Below are 17,024 nucleotides of genomic sequence, written 5' to 3'. Positions count from 1 at the left end.
AGAGAAAAGAAAAAGAAACCCAAGGAGAGGGTCATGGAAACCTCTAGAGACAGACATACAGGTAACAACTTGGACTTGCAACAGGCATCCGAAGTCCAAGAAGGTCCTTGGAAACTTCAATCTATAGCCGGTTGGTCAGAAGCACCTGAGCTTGTAACTAGCATCTGAAATTGTTGCAGAGGAGGACAGTCTTTAGAACTGAACTCTTAACCTGTGGACTCTGATGTTATTTATGGGTATAGAGTGTCAGAATTGAGTCAAATTCTCAGACACCCTGCTGATGTCTAAGAATTGTTTGCTGGTGTGGGAAAGTCCCCCTTCCATGATGGCACTGGGTCCAGGAACCCAAATAGGTAAGAACTGAGAAAACCTGTTCTCTCAACTTCTGAATTAGAAATGAAGATACAGTCAAATTAACTGAATTAATTTATTTTAAGCTAATGGTTCTCAAGCTTTAGTGGCCAGCTTATTAAACCACAGGTTGCTGGGTCCATATCAAAATTTTCAATTGAGTAGGTCTAGAGTAGATCTGCAAATTTGAATTTTTAACAAATTTTCAGGTGATGCTGACGCTGCTGACCAGGGACTGCTTTGAGATTGACTATATTAGGACTCTTTTAACCTCCCTCAACTTGGATTTTCTCATTGGTAAAGTGCGTATAACAATAGTGATGTGTGGATTAATGAAGCCAAGGATGTGGAAATGCCTCATAAATTATCCAACACTAAGGGAAAATTGGTAGCAATTATGATTATAACACATTTGGCTTCGAGAGTGAATGCTAATGGTGCATGGGAAGTGTTGATGTTTGAATCTCTGATCTTAACCATAGTAGTCCATATTCAAATACATGGGCATCACAAGAGATTCTAGTAATATCAAATGGAATGAGAAGGGGAGAACACCTTTCTATGCTAGACTCCCATTCAATATGCAAATATAATAAGCTTTCTTATGTGCCTTGCCAAAAATAAGAATATATCATACACATACATTTTGGAGTTGCACTGTATGTAAATTTAACTTATTCAAGGATTGTTGTAGCTGCCAGCCCCCAAAAGACACACGGACCACCAGAAATCAGTGAGTTATAGGAAACACACTCTTTATTCAGCCAGCTGGGTCTGCCAGGGATACGCAGACCCCAAATTAAGCAGCTCCGAAATGTAGAGGTACAGGGTTTTTAAGCCCTAAATCCCATTCCTCATTCTGTCTTAAACACAAAGGTCTATTTTTCTCCTATTCATTACCTGTCAACCCACAGGTCGGGCGTGCAAGCAGGGGTACAGAAGCAGAAAGCTTATTGTTAGAACGTTACATTCCCATGGGTGATAGCCTATGTTCCCATGGGCGATAGCCAAGCAGTAATTTTCCAGCCAGCACAGGATAAGTAAGTGAGAAGTCCCTTTAGCTACCCAAAGTGTGAATATCCCACAGAGCTGAGTGTTAAAGACATATATTAGTCTAATACCTAGGCACTAAACGCATGCAAAGTAATTCACATCATGTTTAACTTTTACAGAAACATCTAGCTACGAGTTACCATGGGAATTTTGTACTCACATATTTTTGCCCCAGGGCCTTTAAACTAAACCCCCTTAAAAAATCCAAGTGCACTATATCTCCTTTTATATCTTGCACACTCCATTATATTTGTTAAACAGCTCTGTTAGAAAGTTCTTTTCCACAATAAACCAGAATCTGCTTCCACAAACTTCTGAACAATGGAACTTATTTTGGCTTCCAGGATATGACAGAATAAGTCAAATTCATCTTATGTTAATGACAAGCCTTCAAGAATTTAGACAAATGTTTGTTTTACCTTCTCCCACCCAACCCAAATGTTTACCGTTGAAGAATTAAAAACAACTAATTCCCTCTCTCAAGAAATACTGAGGTTCTTGTCTGAAAGACCTAACAATTAATCCTATTTACATTATACTCTAAAGATAAATGGTGACTTATTAGAAGACAACTATATCTGAATTTAAAAGACTAAATGGTTTTCCTTTGCAGTAAAAATTAAATAAACAATGACTACCCAAAAAAATATTCCCAACAGATTCTAGATCTGTAAACTCAGCCATCTAAATATCCAAGCAAGGAGCCATTTCAGGGACCAGAAACAGGCCCTGCAGAAACATGTGGCATTTATGTAATAGTCTTAACTGTACTTCCAGGAAAAAGGTTCAAAACTGAAGCATGAGAGCCATTCCAAATGCTGCTGCAAAGAACATCCTTGTATAATAAGTAACATGTTAGTAATTCTGTAAGATAGTTCCCAGAAGTTACCTTGAATTGTAGTGTTGATACAGAATGTCAGAAAACTTTTCCCAAAATGGTATTCATTATCTTTTAAAATAATGTTCACTAACTTCACAGGTGAAAAATTGTATTTATATTCCTTCTTCCTATCAATAAAAATGTGATCATTCTATAGTGTTCTGCACCTTAATTTTCCTCAAAATATCTTGAATTTCTTTTCACATCAACACATAATTTTTGACACATATTTTCATTATATGTGTTATATAGTATTATGTAATATTATATTCCTGTTGAAAGTAAGTAAAATTATTTATTAAATTAATCTAGACATCTTTACTCCAGTGTTATAAAATACATCACCCAGTGGGGAAAAGCATCACAGTTTATATTCTAAAACAAGAACCTGGGGAAAGTCAAGTAATCTAAAGTAAACATTCATTTTGGAAAGTCAGGTTATGGGGCTGGGAGAAGAGCCATCCTATGGCTGGTGGGGAAGTGCCACCCTTAGCAAGCCACACTCAGATGTCCGCCTGCTCTGCTGGCCAGTCCACCCACAAAACCACAATCCTGGACACAGGGGATGACTCTTGGCCCAACATGTTATTATCCTCTACCCTTTCCCAGACAAATAGGCCTAGAACCCTCCCCTCAAACTTTACTAAAGCCTCAAAAAAGAAAGAGAGGACTTGCCCACCTGTTCCCCCTTTTAGTTCCCTCTTTTTCTGCAGACCTGAAGCCCTGGTTCATTCTACTCTAGCTCCCAGTTTTTTTGCCCTACTCATCCCCCTTAAAGTCCCATGACTATGACAGAAGCTCAGGCTAAAGTCCTTGAGAGTTGGACATTTTATTTTTCTTTTTTAGCAGTAACTAAATACTATTTAAATTGGCAGTTTAATAAAGTTAAATCTTACATATCCCCAGTGCAACTTGGGTCATGGTTTCTATTAAAATTAGAAAGAAAAGCAAAATCCCATGAAATTAGGTTCAGCTTTTGACGGCTGGAGTTAGGCTGGAGTTAAACTAGCATAATCTGGCACTTTCATTACTGCTGCAGAGATGACAATGTGGCTACAGGACGCAGCAGAGCCACCTCTCTCTGGACACACTCTAACTCCCAAATTCTACAAGCCAAGCAGATAACCCCCTTCAAAAAATATTCTTACCCCTGATTATTTACTATACAATTGAATATTTTAGATTTCTTCCATGTAAGTAACACTCAAGACACTTGTTTTTTGAAAATATTCCCTGAAATCCTGAAAATGCTCCCTGGCTACATCTTTCTTTTTGTTTTCTCCCTACAGCAGGGTTCCTGGGGAGGTGGCAAAACAGACATCTGAAGCAATGTTTCCAGATTAAATGAATTGATGGGAGCAGTGAGGAGGCAAGGCAGAGGGATTAGAGAAGAATCAAGATCTAACCTGAGATCCTAGCGGGAAGAGAGACAGGAACTAAACTACTCAGTGGTTTTGAGGGACTAGAACCTTCTTTTTTTTTCCCCTCTGCCATGTCAAAACAATTTCATTTCTGGTCAATCATGAAAGTTCATATCATTAAAATGACAGCTTAATTTGGTTGTAAGTTTCTGATATAATACTCAACTTTGATCACATGCACATGTTTTTAGAGGCACTGATATAAGACAACTTAAAGGAAACATTGGCTTGCACAAATTAGCTTATCGTTAAATCCTGAATTTTGATTGTCTATATTAAAAAAATTTTTTTTTTACTTTTATAATAACAGCATTTTATTCTGTTTTGGTTCCATAGTTGTCTACTGTACCACCTTGACAGGAGGCTCCTAAAATTTTTTTATTAAAATATAGTGTGTATACAATATTATAATAGTTTCAAGTACACAACACAGGGATTTGACATTTATACACCTTATAGTGTAATCACCACACGAAAGTCTAGTAACAACCCATCACCTTGCAAAGTTATTACAGTATTGTTGATTATATTCCCTGTATGTATACTATATATAGAAAACCCAAAAGACTCCACTACAAAACTATTAGAACTAATAATTCAGTAAGGTTTCAAAATACAAAATTAATATACAGAAATCTATTGTATCTCCATATACGAATAATGAATGATCAGAAGAAATTAAGAAAACAATCCCATTTACAATTACATCAAAAAGAATAAAATACCTAGGAATAAATTTAACTAAAGAGGTAAAAGATCTGTATTCTAAAAACTTTAAAACACTGAAGAAATTGAAGAGGACACAAAAATTAATATTGTTAAAATGTCCATACTGCTCAAAGTAATCCAAAGATTCAATGCAATCCCTATCAAAATACCAATGGCATTTTTAGAACCTAAACAAAGTCCTATAATTTATATGAAACCACAAATATAAACACAAATTTGACCTCCAATAGCCTAAGCAATCTTGAAAAAGAAGAACAAAGCTGGAGGTACCATACTCCCTTATTTCAAAATATTACAAAGCTACAATGATCAAAACAGTATGGTACTGAGATAAAAAAGAGACACATAGATCAATGGCACAGAATAGAAAGCCCAGAAATAACCCCTGCTTATATGGTCAATTGATCTATGATAAGGAGGCAAGAATTTAAAATGAAGAAATGGCAGTCTCTTCAATAAGTGTTGGAAAAACTGGACTAGAAGCTTTTTAGACAACTTATGGCCTGCTTAAAATTCCCCAGGTGGCTTTCTCTGCTCTTAGTGTAGTCTTTGAGGCCCTAGGATAATCTGCCTCCCACCCTTTCTGGCCTTGCTCCAGTCACCAGGTTCTACAGTCAGCTCTACGGTCAGCCAGTCCCCAGGTCTCTGTGGGGTTGTGCATCCCTTCCACCTAGCCAGTCTCACTGCTGCCAACCACTCAGCTCTCACCCAGGAGTGACTTCCTCAGGGAACCTTCCCTGACCTCCCTGCCCAGATCCAATCCCCACTGCAGTCTCTAAAGTACCCTCAAGCTCCTCAAAACATAGCACCATCATAAAGTCATGGACTCTTAGATCCACGTAACTCCCCAAACAGGCTGGAATCTCCTGGAGGTTCAGGCCTGACTGTCTGCAAAAACTGGTAAACTTGCTACAGCCCAGACCCTATAACCCCCTACCAGAGGCTCTCACTCATGAGAATTCTGGCAGGGTGTCCTCTGGAGCCCATGAAGGAAGGGACATTAGCTTGGTTGACCAGGAGTGCTTACACCGACTGAGAATCTCCTTTCCCCCTTCACCCAAAGAGTAAAACCGTTTCATTTGTAATCTCTCAAGAGATTACATATATATATTTAAATATATATTTAAATGTGAATACATGTACCTTAGGGAGGGGGTGTGACTGATGGGCTTTGATTTTCTGATCTGTAAAATGGTAATAATGTGAAAATTGAGTTAATACAAGTGGAATTCCCCACTGGCAATCAGCATTGGCTTTAATTGTTAGCCACTGTTATTTAGGTAGTTCTTATCAGCTGTTCTGTAAACAAGCTTTTCTGGACTATGCTACGCCCTAGTTTTACCTCCCCTCCAAATCTCTTTTGTCCTAAAGTCTGACCTTCCTTAAGGCAGACTTCTCATCTCCATTACAATGAAAACTTGCTTTGCTTCCCATAATCTTTGCACTTTGACTCGGTGAAAAACTGGGCAAGAGCTTCAAAAAAAAAAGGCAGCCATTCCAAGACAACTATTTTTTTAACTTCCAAAACTTTTCCTATGAATTTTCTATCGTTCTGGGGTTTTTTAAGGGTTGAAAAATCTTCAGTCCAGGGCATGCCTGAGATTTACGGCATATTCTTAAATTTTCAAAATTTGCTACTTTGACAGATTAACCTAAAGCTGTTTTCTACATTTAGAAGCACTGCCCTTAGGACAGAATTTCTAGACTTAAAGGGCAAGGGCAGCTTTTATGTGTTTCATTCACACTGCAGAATTAAGAGTTCACAACTCTCCAGTTTACAGTCCTATATACAACGATTCATTGCCAACTGACTCTTTGAGGGGTGCACTAGCTGAGGGTAATTTAAAAGTGCCAAAACTGATGGTCCCCAAAGCGGACTCAAGAAGTACGGACGACAGGAAGACTAACACATCAGCAAAAAAAAGTTTGCCAATCGTCTCTGGGTGGAGTTGTGGGGGAACAGGCAATCTTATACATTACTGTTGGGTATGAAATTATTTCATCCCCTTTGGAAGGCAAGTTGGTAATATCTAGCAAAATTATATATGCTCTTCCCCTTTGGACCAGCATTCTCCCTCTTGGAATTTGGCCTACATTTGCATGATGGACATGCACTACTTGTCTCTTGCAAAGAACTAACAGCTATTAGTTTTCTCCACCGCTATTGGTCGATCTCTCCAAGAAATAATCAACACTTGTTACTACGTGTGATGCCTGTTCTAAGTGCCCTACATATATTAACAGCGAAACCTCACAACTTCATACAGATTCAGATGCTATTATCTTCAATTTGGAGACTGAGGGAGTTGAACAACTTGGCTAAAGTCATAGGGCCAGAAAGTTCCCTAAGTGGGACTCATTCTGGATTTAAACTACCAAGCTAGTCTCTACTAGGGAAAACTGTAGTCCCTATTCTGATGACCCGTCAATCATCGGGAGTGAGGCCCACCTATCGTAACACCTTCAACTATCCCCAATTCCACTTACCCTATGGTGGAGAACCCCCAGAGACCTGTTTAAGGGTCTATGAGGTTCTTCTTTCACATACGAATCTGTAAGGTTGAATTTTCTTCAAACTCCAACCTAAATAATATTCTGCAGCAGAATGAATGAAGATGAAAAGCTGGCTAGCATTCATTCTGTTAAGTTTACAAGGATATAAAATTGATATACTGAGATGATATTGGTGCTTCTGTATTTGTTTTGGAGAATATTTGCTTTTCATTTTAAACATGTTATGTTAACCAATTGTTGGGTTATTATTTGTAAGAGTCCAGGTCAGTTCTAGACAACATCACCATCTCCCCTAGACCGACAGCTTTTTGGTTGGAGCTGCAACTCAGAACTTGGATCCTAGACCTTTTATACCTTAGCTAAGTGTGCTTAGGCCTCTAAACATAGCTTTAGGAATTTCAATTAAGAGTTAAGTACAAGATCCACCTTGGCTGTGATGTCATCTGCAATACGTCAACCACATGTCAAAGATTTATTTAAAATTTTATTCTTTAATTAGCAATCTTGAGAAAGTCAAATCAGGACTCAGAGGCAAAAGCAGCTGTTTTCCCTTGTCAAGGTGGAGCAGAGTTTAAACCAGGCCAGACCCATTCCAGCTCTAGCCACAGCCTACTCTCCACACATCCTGGTCCCAGGTACGTTGGTTGCAAACTGGCTTCACTTCATCGAAGGGCCTAGCTCAAGAGCATTCATGGCTTCCTCAAGTTTGAGCATCCCTGCACCAGAAAGCAACAGTAGGTGGGCATGAGGAAAGAGGATAAGAGCCTGGACAGTTGTCAGCGTCTATCAAGGTCCCTTTCTGGGACTTTCTGACCTGGCGTTCTGGTTCTAAGATTCTCGGGAACCTCAGAACGTGGGGCCACTGTGCCCACTGTAACATCCTCGAAGAAGCTGGGGGGAGGGTGGGGGCGGAGGGCGGGAACTAGGTTGTTATCTCAAATAACCCTACCCTATGAGGCCAGTCTCTAAGACCTCCCATCATAGTCTTACTCCAGGGTCCCTAGAACCAACCGCCCAAGTCTCAGGGTCAGCCTAGACACCAAGGGCCCCGCTGGTGATGCCCGAGGTGTGGGTGGTAGTTGCCGGAGAGGATGGGAAGGGAGGGGTTAAGAAGATGGGCTGAAGGAGAGGGAGTAAAGCTGTCCGCTCAGGCCTCCCGCTCCGGACCACCTCGTAACGAGCCTCCCACCTCGCTCCTGCCGCAGGCGGTGCCTCTCGGCCATGGACTGAAGCATCCACTTGGTTCGGAGCTTGTACAAATAATTGCCGTAAACCACAACCTCGGTGAAGTCCGAGGATTCCAGAACCTTCAACTCGAGCATGGCTTTGCTCACTTGCTCGATGTACGGGATTCGAGATCCGTCTGGGCCTGTTTGGGGAAGAAGATGCGCGCTCCAGCCCCCGGAGGAGGCCGAGGCACCCAGGTGGAGGCACCCGGCTCAAGTCTGGGCTCACTCACCAAACATGGCTTCCAGCAACCGCGTCTGGACCAGAAACACCTCGGGATCTTTCAGATCTTCGGGAACTCTGACCCACGGTGGGATATCTTTCCGTTTCAGCAGCGTCCCCATCTTGCGTGCCTCGAAACCAAACCACGCTCCTACTTAGGCAAGGCCTAACAGAGTCGCCCAGCGCCGACGCGCGCCTGAAAATTGAACACCTGGGCGGGCCCCGCCCACAAGCAGGGCCCGCCCCCCGAAAGCTCCGCCCCTGACCTGGAGGCTCAATCCGGCGCTCACCACCCAGCCGCCTGCGCTTTGGTCTCGCTGGTGACCTCTGTGGCTTTACCCTCTCCCGAGCACTGGTGGGCCCAGCTGTCTCTGAGCTTACGAGGGTTTCCATCTGCATTGACTGGTATCTTCAGTACCAGAATCCCTGGGCCTTGGGAGTGCATGGGGCGAAGGCGTTATGGTCTCTTCCCCTAGGAACGAGTGGTTGGGCCTGAACCCCAGAAAGTTGGAGTCCAGCTGTGAGGGTGCGAAGACCACCCGGGAGCTGCCAAATAGAGTTCCTGCCTCCTGTGTTCCAAACGAGCGTCTATTTCCTCTTGGCCTAAAAGGGCCAGACCCTGGAACTTTACATAGCAGGTGAGCCCTGCAACTTCTGGGGACTCAAGTAATTCCTGCCATTTAACAAAGAGGAAAATGAGATTCGAAAAAATCGTTATCTTCAAGAGACGTGAAGGGGGCTCTAAACTGCGCCCACAGTTTGAGTTCCTTGAAGCCCCCCAGTCTGGAACTTTTGCGTCTACCCGGATTTCGAAAACTTAACGGTGCCCCTCCTGGATACCGGAGGAAACCGTGTGGTCCAGGCTCCTGGCCCTAAATAAACTTGTTTCATTAGTTTAAAAAACATCTTGCTTGAAGCAGTTGCACTAGATTCACTTTATGAGGGTATGGTTTCAATGTTTATGGCTTAATTGATGAAGAAAAACCTGGCATTTCCCATCTGCTAAAATCTGGTTACCAAGAAACTGAATATTCGAAAAGGTCTGGAAATCCTAGCCCACAAATTAGGAACTTAATACAGTATTTAAAGAAGCAAATGGAAAGTTGTAAGAACTGTGTCCAACTAAACGAGATTAGAGACAATCTCGTAAAAATACAGAAACTTATAGGATAAACAACCAGAACTTACATTGCTGACTCAAAAATTATGGCTATCAAAATTTTTTCAATAGTAATGATTCAGGTCCCTTCTAAAGAGCTCATGCACAATGACATCAGCACAGGTGTATCACATCAGCAGTTTATAAGAGTCTGTTTCCCCCACTCCAATGATTTTCAGTTGTTTGCCTTGCCACTGGGATAAGTGACTATGGATGTCTCATTGCTTTTTCATTTACACATTTTGAACCTAGAATCTCAGATTCACCAATTGCTGGTTTAGGGGACTAGTTGGAGAGTGGTGTGATTTACTAAGGGGAGTTAGATCCAATTTCCTGAAAAAGGTGCCACCACCAACTCCTTCGCGATTGGGGATACCTGTCTTAATTTTATCTCCCAGGAAAAAACTGTTTATGTGTCCCAAGGCAAATCTTTACCTTCTCAGCATGGCCCTGAGCAACCACTGTGAGTAAATATGAAATGAAGCCACCAGAAATTTTCAATCGCAAATATTATCTGCCTGCAGCTTCTCATTTGAAGCAGATAGGAACCCCATCCAGAGGCCCCGGCACAATCACAGCCACCCATACTTCCCTTCCTCCAACTTGAGTACTTAGGCTGGTGGGCAGGAGGTGGTGAAAGTGAAAGGGCTGGCCAGGAGCTTCTGGATGTCCTCCACCCCTCCAGCACATGGCTCAGGGCGAAGCAGGTAAGTGCCAGGTGCACCCAACCAGAGGTGTCAGGAGCACCCAGGGCTCGCCCCCTAGCTTTCTGGACACTCACAGCACTACGTCCTAGTCAGCTACATCTGGAAAGGGAACGAGCTTCCTTCCAGCCACTGACCCCAAGGTGCGGCAGTGTGGACCGTAGACACACAGCTGCCTTTATCTGGACCACCATCCAAAAAAGGCCTCAGGGCCCATCTGTCTTCTTTAATATACCCCTCACGCAGGGCCTGAACTGAGAGAAGGCTGCAGAATATTGATTGGGAAGGCTGCAGCAAGAAAGGCAGTCCCGATAATACTCATTCCAACCCTTGCCTTTCTCAGAAAAAGACTGCTGTCGAAGGATGGCATCTCTGCAGCCAGGGATCCTCCTCCAGGCCCTGGGCGCGGGATTTTATGGGAGTTTCGAGGAAATGGTTCCCCTTGCCCAAAGCAGTCACCGCAGCCCAGATACCAATGGCCAGTCCATATATTCCTCCTCCCTCCGCAACCTGTGCAAGGTTCTAGCCCATCATCTTGGGTCTTTCCATGGGTTGCCCTGGCGGTTGTACAACCCCCATGAGCTTCGCGCTTGCGGCTAGAAACACACCCACGAGGTCTAGTCTATCCAGAGCCAACTGTCTGTCAATCTGCTCAGCCTTTTTGGCTTCAGTAAGAAGTCTCCCGGATCCAGGTGCATACCCAGCGCGCGCATGGCTCGCTAATGTGCTGGCACCGGGTTGCGTTTAAGGAGAACCCAGTGCTGGGAATACGCAGGCACTTAACCACCCAGGCAGGAATCCGCGCCGCTCGGATGCGGAAAGGGCACCCTACTGAACGCAGGTTCCCGCGACCCCTACCAGGCTTCTGCGTCTGGACAAGCTTCCTGGTTCTAGCTCCTTAGCTCCTGAGGACATCGTCTGGCCATTGCCTGAGCCGAGATTCCCTGCCAGACAAGAGCGGCGGAATTGCGGAGCAGTGAGCGCCGCCAGCTCTCACTGTCGAAACGCCTGCAGGACATGATCCGCAGCTGCCACTTGACTCTCTTCCTGTGCCACGAGCGCCGACAATGGTGATCTCCGTGTAGCCTAGAGAGTTTGCCACTTTCAAGTTCAGAACTACTTCGTGCACGCCCGGAAGAGCCCCAGGAGAGCAGTGTCCAGGCCTGGGGAGAGCTGGGCCATGAGCTAGGCGGAGCCCTCAGCTCCGCACATCTCCCAAAAGGCCGGCTAGTCAGGGTCCCACCGTTTGGAATAGACCCCGCAGAGCTTGACTCTAAAGCAGTGCTTGAGACTTCTGGAAGGACTGCGACAAGGGGCGCAGACGCGAGGTCCACCGCGGAGCAGAGGCCCCGGGCCGACTCCCTCCCGGAAGACTGACTCCGGCAGCGACAGCTCCTCCCGCGGACTCTTCAAGTGTGAGGGCCCCAGCCACCACCCGCGCTTCCGGAGTTTTCTCGGCGGTGGGAGCACGGGAGCACCGTCCACTTCCATTCCAATTCTGCTTCAATTTCAGCTCGGTCTGCCTCGGCTTCGGCCATGCCGAAAGGCATGAGCAATTTTGGTGGAACTTCAGGGAAACATCGGACCTGCGAGCGATCAGGGTTCGGTAGTTCACAGCGAAACCCACCCCTTCCAGGGCCTAGTCTATCCAGATAGCCCAACTTCAGGGCTTGTTGAGGACCCATAGCAATGACAGTCACTGACTGACCCTCTGTTGCAGGCTCTGCTTTTCCAGACCTTCCATAACTATCGGAGACATCTTATGTCTTACACGCTGTAACCCATGGGAGAAGGGGCTCAATGCATCAGCATCTTGAAACTTGGGGGAACAAGGGAAAGATGACCTGGCTAGAACAAGAGAGTTAGACTTTTTCAATAGAACAGATTGTATCCTTCCAATTTGCATCTTATTTATCAAAGATTTTTAAATTGCTTCTATTATGGCTCTACGATATTCAACCCAAGTCTACTATCAGATTTTGTTGACTACCTTTTATACACTGCCTTGAATAAATGACAAGACCATTTGGCTTATTAGCCATATTTGGGAGTATCTCCTTTATATAAGATAAACGCCCACAGAAAGAATTATAAATGAAAGGACAGGAGAATTTTTCATACTCAAGCCATTCATTAACCTATTGCTTTTCAAAAACGTCCCTTGAACATTTGGAGTGAAAAAATCACTTGGTTGGATGCTGGAATTGGGAATAATTTCCGTCTTAGATTTCAGTTGTTACTTTATTGTAAAACAGTATTTTTAAAAACAATTTGTTTTTAATTTATACCCCCAATCGACTAGAATCTGTTGTTCTCTGGACTTTTATGTAACAGACCCTGAAGTATTAGAGATAAGAGTGCCTCAAGCTTGAATGTATAAAAGTCACTTGGGGATCTTGTTAAATACAGGTTTAGTAGGTCTGGGACAAGCCTAAGATTCTTTATTTTTAACAGTTTCCCAGGCATTGCTGATGCCGCTCGTTAATGGATAAATGTGGAGTAGCAAGGTTACAGATATCTCAACTATCAACCTAAGACCTCATCTAGAATATAAAATTCAGTAGCTAGAAAAGTGTGTTGTAATTAGCAACTTTTCTAATGAGTGCTCTCTCAAGCTCTGTATAAGAACCTGTGCTGCTTTAACATCCTGGGCTTCATACCTTTTCAACATTACCATTGGTCAATCGCCATGCAGGGATGTGAGCCCCAGAACTGACAGATATTATGATTTTTATATAAAGTTTCTCATTTTTATAATGTTAGGACCTGATTCAAAAGGTAGATAAAAAAAAAATAGTGTGAGTAAAACAAAACATACCTGTGTGCATTACTAGGCCTGTTGAAACCAGTTAGCAACCTCCAAAGAATGTTGTACCTTCCAGGTTCACCTCTATTCTCAGCCTCTAGGAAAAAGTCTGCCTCCAAAGGGGTAGTGAAGCCTCAAACCTAATCTCTCACAGCTTTCTCTACATCTTAGATGCTTCCCTACATTCAGAGATACATAATCCCTTTTGATTCCATCTTGTCTTCTATCATTTCTCTTCAAATTGATAATACAGGCTTAATGCAATTCCTATCAAAATGCCAGTAAGATTTTTTTTTTCTTTGTACATATAGACTAGATCATTTTAAAATTTATATGAAAAGGCTAAGGAACTAGAATAGCTAAAACAATTTTGAAAAAAAAAATCAGTCTGCCTAACTTTAATTATTATTATATAGCTATAATAATCAAGGATATGTGGCATTGGCAGATTAAATGTAAAAAGTATAGCTATAAAGCCTTTAGGGGAAAACACAGGAGTAAAATTTTGAGAACTAGGGCTTAGTTAAGAGTCCTTAGACTTATCACCAAAATCTTGCTTCATAAAAGAAAAAACTGATTAATCGGACCACCTAAAGTAAAAACTTTCATTTTGTGAAACACTCTGTTAAGAAGATGAAAAGGCGAACTACAAACTGGGAGACGTATTTGCAAACCACATATCCAATAAAGGACTATTATCAAGAATATATTAAAAAAAACTCTCAAAACTCAATAGTAAAAATCAAACAATACAATTAGAAAATAAGCAACAGACATGAAGAGACATTTCACTGAAGAAGATATACAGATAGCTAATAAGCACATGAAAAGACGTTCATCATCATTTGCCATTAGGGAAATGGATATTAAAAGCACAATGAAATATCATTTTATACCTATCAGGATGACTAACATAAAAAATAGAGAACTCTAAAGCTGGTGAGGCTTGAGAACAACTAGATTACTCATACACTGCTGGTGGTAAGGTAAAATGGTACACCAAATCTGGTGACAATCTTACAGTTCTATGATTAAACATAGAGTTACCATATGACCCAGCAATTCTTCTCAGGTATACACTCAGAAAAACTAAAAACATATGTCCACACAAAATCCTGTACATGAATGTTCATAGTAGCTTTACAAGTAATAGTCAAAAGCTGGAAACAACACATATGTCCTTCAAGGAGTGAATGATTAAACAAATATGATACATGTATCCCATGGGTATCACTCAGCAATAAAAAGAAACAAACTATTGATACAAGCAACAACTGGATGAATCTCCAGAGAATTATGAGTGGAAAAAAATAGCCAGTGCTAAAAGTTACATACTGTTTAATTCCATTTATATAACATTCTTAAATTAACAAAATTATAGAAATGAAGAACAATAGACTAGTGGTTGCCAGAAATTAAGGAGAGGGTGGGGATTTCCCTCTGTGTCCACACCATATGGACCATCCGCTGATGGGTGTGCTCAGCTGTCGCAGATAGGTTAAGGAAGAAGCTGAAAATGTGGTGGCCTCTGGGAAGGGAATTCAGTGGTCAGGGTTCAGGAGGAAGTAGGGGACCTACTTAAGCTCTTAAATGACATTTTTACTCTTTGAGTTTCTGCTTTTCTGATGTTACTTGATTAGGTTTTCCATTAAAAGTTATTCCAGCCCCTCAGGAATGCTAAACTGGTTCCATTAGAACTGTCTGGGAAAAAGCCCGATTCTCCACAAACATCAGTTTTCTTCTCTGCGGATATTGTCCCGAGGTTGAATTTTCTGCCTTTCTGGGGCTCAGTCTCTCAGCGCGCCGAAAGTGCCCCATTGCACCTGCGCGATCTCTGGAAGTTGCCGGGCTTCGGAGTTTGAGGAGCGAGGCCTGGAATCCAATAAGAAAGGCGCGGATGGGGAGGGGCTTGCCAAAAGCCCTTAAAATAAGGCCCAGAACCGACTGCAACTGCCGCAGCCAGGCCCAACTACGACCTTCCAGGTTGCAACTGTACCGTTGCTCCCTGCGAGACCCGCTGCAACATGGCCAGCCCCAAGAGGTTTCCGACGCTCGTGCAGCTGGAGCAACGGGAAGGAACGCTATTCCAGGTGCTCGGTAACCTCACCAAGCGGCCCTACTGGTTCCACAATGAGTACCTGAAGAATCCGAAGGCAGTTCACCTCGAGGCATGGCTGGTGGAAGCAATCTTCGGTGAGTGGCCCGAGAGCAGAAGCTAATGCGGTCTCTTTCCCCCACTCTTACCCACCCCAATGCCCAAACTGACCGCACGCCAGGACAAGCCTCTCCTGTGGCCCTGGCCTCAATCCGTGCCCCTGTTGCCTCCCGAGTCCTCACCTCACACACCCTCTCTGCCTCCTGCGCAGGCCCGGGAGGAGAGCACATTCCGCACGTCGAGTGTGTTTCGCAGACACTGCTTCATGTTCATCAGTGGGACTCAGAAGACGAGGCTGAAATCTTGATATTTGGTCGGCCTTCTTACCAGAAGGATGTGTCCAAGATGATCATGAACTTGGCTTACTATCACCGCCAACTCCGGGCGCAAAGTACGGGACCTGGAATAGTGAGGAATCCTGGACAGACCTTGGGTTTCTTGGGAGGGATCCTGATGCTTGCTGGCTGTGCCTCGGCAACAGTTTCATATTCTTAGTCATCCCGAGATTGGTTTTCCTCTTTGCAATGGATCTAGAAGGCCAAATTGACCCCGCGCTGTCAGATTCTGGGCCCCCAACCCCGAAGCCCGTCCAGATGACTGACTGACTCCTTTTGTAGACAGAGTACGAAGACACAGGTGCTGTCTCCTTACACTGCTCTTCTTCCAGGCTCAGTGAGGGACGCTGCGCAGGAGACCGGGACCCAGAGCTCCCCCGACTCAGTCTGGGAGGCGGCGACCCAGAGCTCCCCCGACTCAGTCCGGGAGGCGGCGACCCAGCGGTCCCCCGACGCAGTCCGGGAGGCGGGGACCCAGCGGTCCCCCGACGCAGCCCGGGAGGCGGCGACCCAGCGGTCCCCCGACGCAGCCCGGGAGGCGGCGACCCAGCGGTCCCCCGACGCAGCCCGGGAGGCGGCGACCCAGCGGTCCCCCGACGCAGCCCGGGAGGCGGCGACCCAGCGGTCCCCCGACGCACTCCGGGAGGCGGCGACCCAGAGCTCTCCTGACGCTACCGTGGGCCCGGTTCCCAGGTTATGAAGGCATTTCGAGGCCCGGGAGCGAAAGCCAGCCAAGATTCAAGTGGAAACTCCCATCTGGAGCCCTCTTCTAGGCCCTCAGAAGCTGAGGAAGGATCATGTGTGTTGTCCTTGGTTACTCCTCCCTCACCCCACCCCCATGTTAAATGTTTGCAAACACGAATCTAAAAAGTTCTAACCAAGAACCGAATTACCCTAATAAAGAATCGAATTTCCCTAACGTCTGTTTAACTGGCTGGTAGAAGGGGAGGGAGAGTGGGCATCTGCCTCCAGCAGGCAGTACCTGCTCTAGGCTGCTTTCTTTCTAGAGAGGCAGGTGAGACCTATTAGATTTTTAGTCGCTGGAGACCACAGTCTTCCCAGCCACCGGTAGGTGCTTCCCTTGTGCTTCTCAACCGCCCGCACCTGACTTTGAGGGTGGAGAGCCAGCCCATCGAGTCTGTTCTCACGGAAAAACCTCCAAACCTAAGGTGTTTCCCTTCAAGGCCACAGGGGATGCGAAAACTTGGTTCCAATCCGAGTATGCAGTTGGGTGTATTGTGCTGCTGCAAGCAGCTACTTCCCAGCTGGGGCAACCATGGGCAAAAAGGGTAACTGGAAGAAAAAGCCAGGACTGACCTGCTGCCATCTCATCTTGCCTAGGTCACTCGACATTCAGTGAGGTTTGACCCAAGCCAGAAGTAAGCAGTGCTGGTGACTCTTCCCTTAGTAATGGAAGTAGCAAGCTGAGCTAAGGTGAAGCCCTCTTTGTCACTTTTTTTTTAAAAAA

The 17,024-nt window shown here is 44.4% G+C and overlaps 2 protein-coding genes across 2 annotated transcripts; one reads left to right on the top strand and one right to left on the bottom strand.

The window, feature by feature from the left end:
- Positions 1-7,605: 7,605 nt before the first annotated feature.
- DPPA5 (developmental pluripotency associated 5) lies at positions 7,606-8,866 on the bottom strand. Its single transcript, XM_039853172.1, has 3 exons — positions 8,408-8,866; positions 8,138-8,317; positions 7,606-7,664 (listed from the first exon to the last, which is right to left on the bottom strand). Exons 1-3 carry the CDS (start codon positions 8,517-8,519, stop codon positions 7,606-7,608), a joined length of 351 nt encoding a protein of 116 aa, XP_039709106.1. The 5' UTR covers positions 8,520-8,866.
- Positions 8,867-15,090: 6,224 nt separating this feature from the next.
- KHDC3L (KH domain containing 3 like, subcortical maternal complex member) lies at positions 15,091-16,256 on the top strand. The gene is made up of 3 exons (XM_039853334.1): positions 15,091-15,259; positions 15,433-15,629; positions 15,963-16,256. Exons 1-3 carry the CDS (start codon positions 15,091-15,093, stop codon positions 16,254-16,256), a joined length of 660 nt encoding a protein of 219 aa, XP_039709268.1.
- The last annotated feature ends 768 nt before the right edge of the window (positions 16,257-17,024 follow it).

Source organism: Pteropus medius, unplaced genomic scaffold, assembly GCF_902729225.1.
Source record: "Pteropus medius unplaced genomic scaffold, Ma_sr-lr_union100, whole genome shotgun sequence".
NCBI lineage: Eukaryota > Metazoa > Chordata > Mammalia > Chiroptera > Pteropodidae > Pteropus > Pteropus medius.
This window is presented reverse-complemented; position numbering and strand designations above follow the sequence as displayed.

What these genes read in the sequence shown, in the direction of transcription:
- DPPA5 (XM_039853172.1), bottom strand. Translation starts at nt 8,519, where the DNA reads ATGGGGACGCTGCTGAAACGGAAAGATATCCCACCGTGGGTCAGAGTT. An exon ending in GTTGCTGGAAGCCATGTTTG is followed by an intron (nt 8,318 to 8,407) that starts GTGAGTGAGCCC and finishes TTCCCCAAACAG; the next exon opens with GCCCAGACGGATCTCGAATC. An exon ending in CCGCCTGCGGCAGGAGCGAG is followed by an intron (nt 7,665 to 8,137) that starts GTGGGAGGCTCG and finishes TTTCTGGTGCAG; the next exon opens with GGATGCTCAAACTTGAGGAA.
- KHDC3L (XM_039853334.1), top strand. Translation starts at nt 15,091, where the DNA reads ATGGCCAGCCCCAAGAGGTTTCCGACGCTCGTGCAGCTGGAGCAACGG. An exon ending in GCTGGTGGAAGCAATCTTCG is followed by an intron (nt 15,260 to 15,432) that starts GTGAGTGGCCCG and finishes CCTCCTGCGCAG; the next exon opens with GCCCGGGAGGAGAGCACATT. An exon ending in AAAGTACGGGACCTGGAATA is followed by an intron (nt 15,630 to 15,962) that starts GTGAGGAATCCT and finishes GCGGCGACCCAG; the next exon opens with AGCTCCCCCGACTCAGTCCG.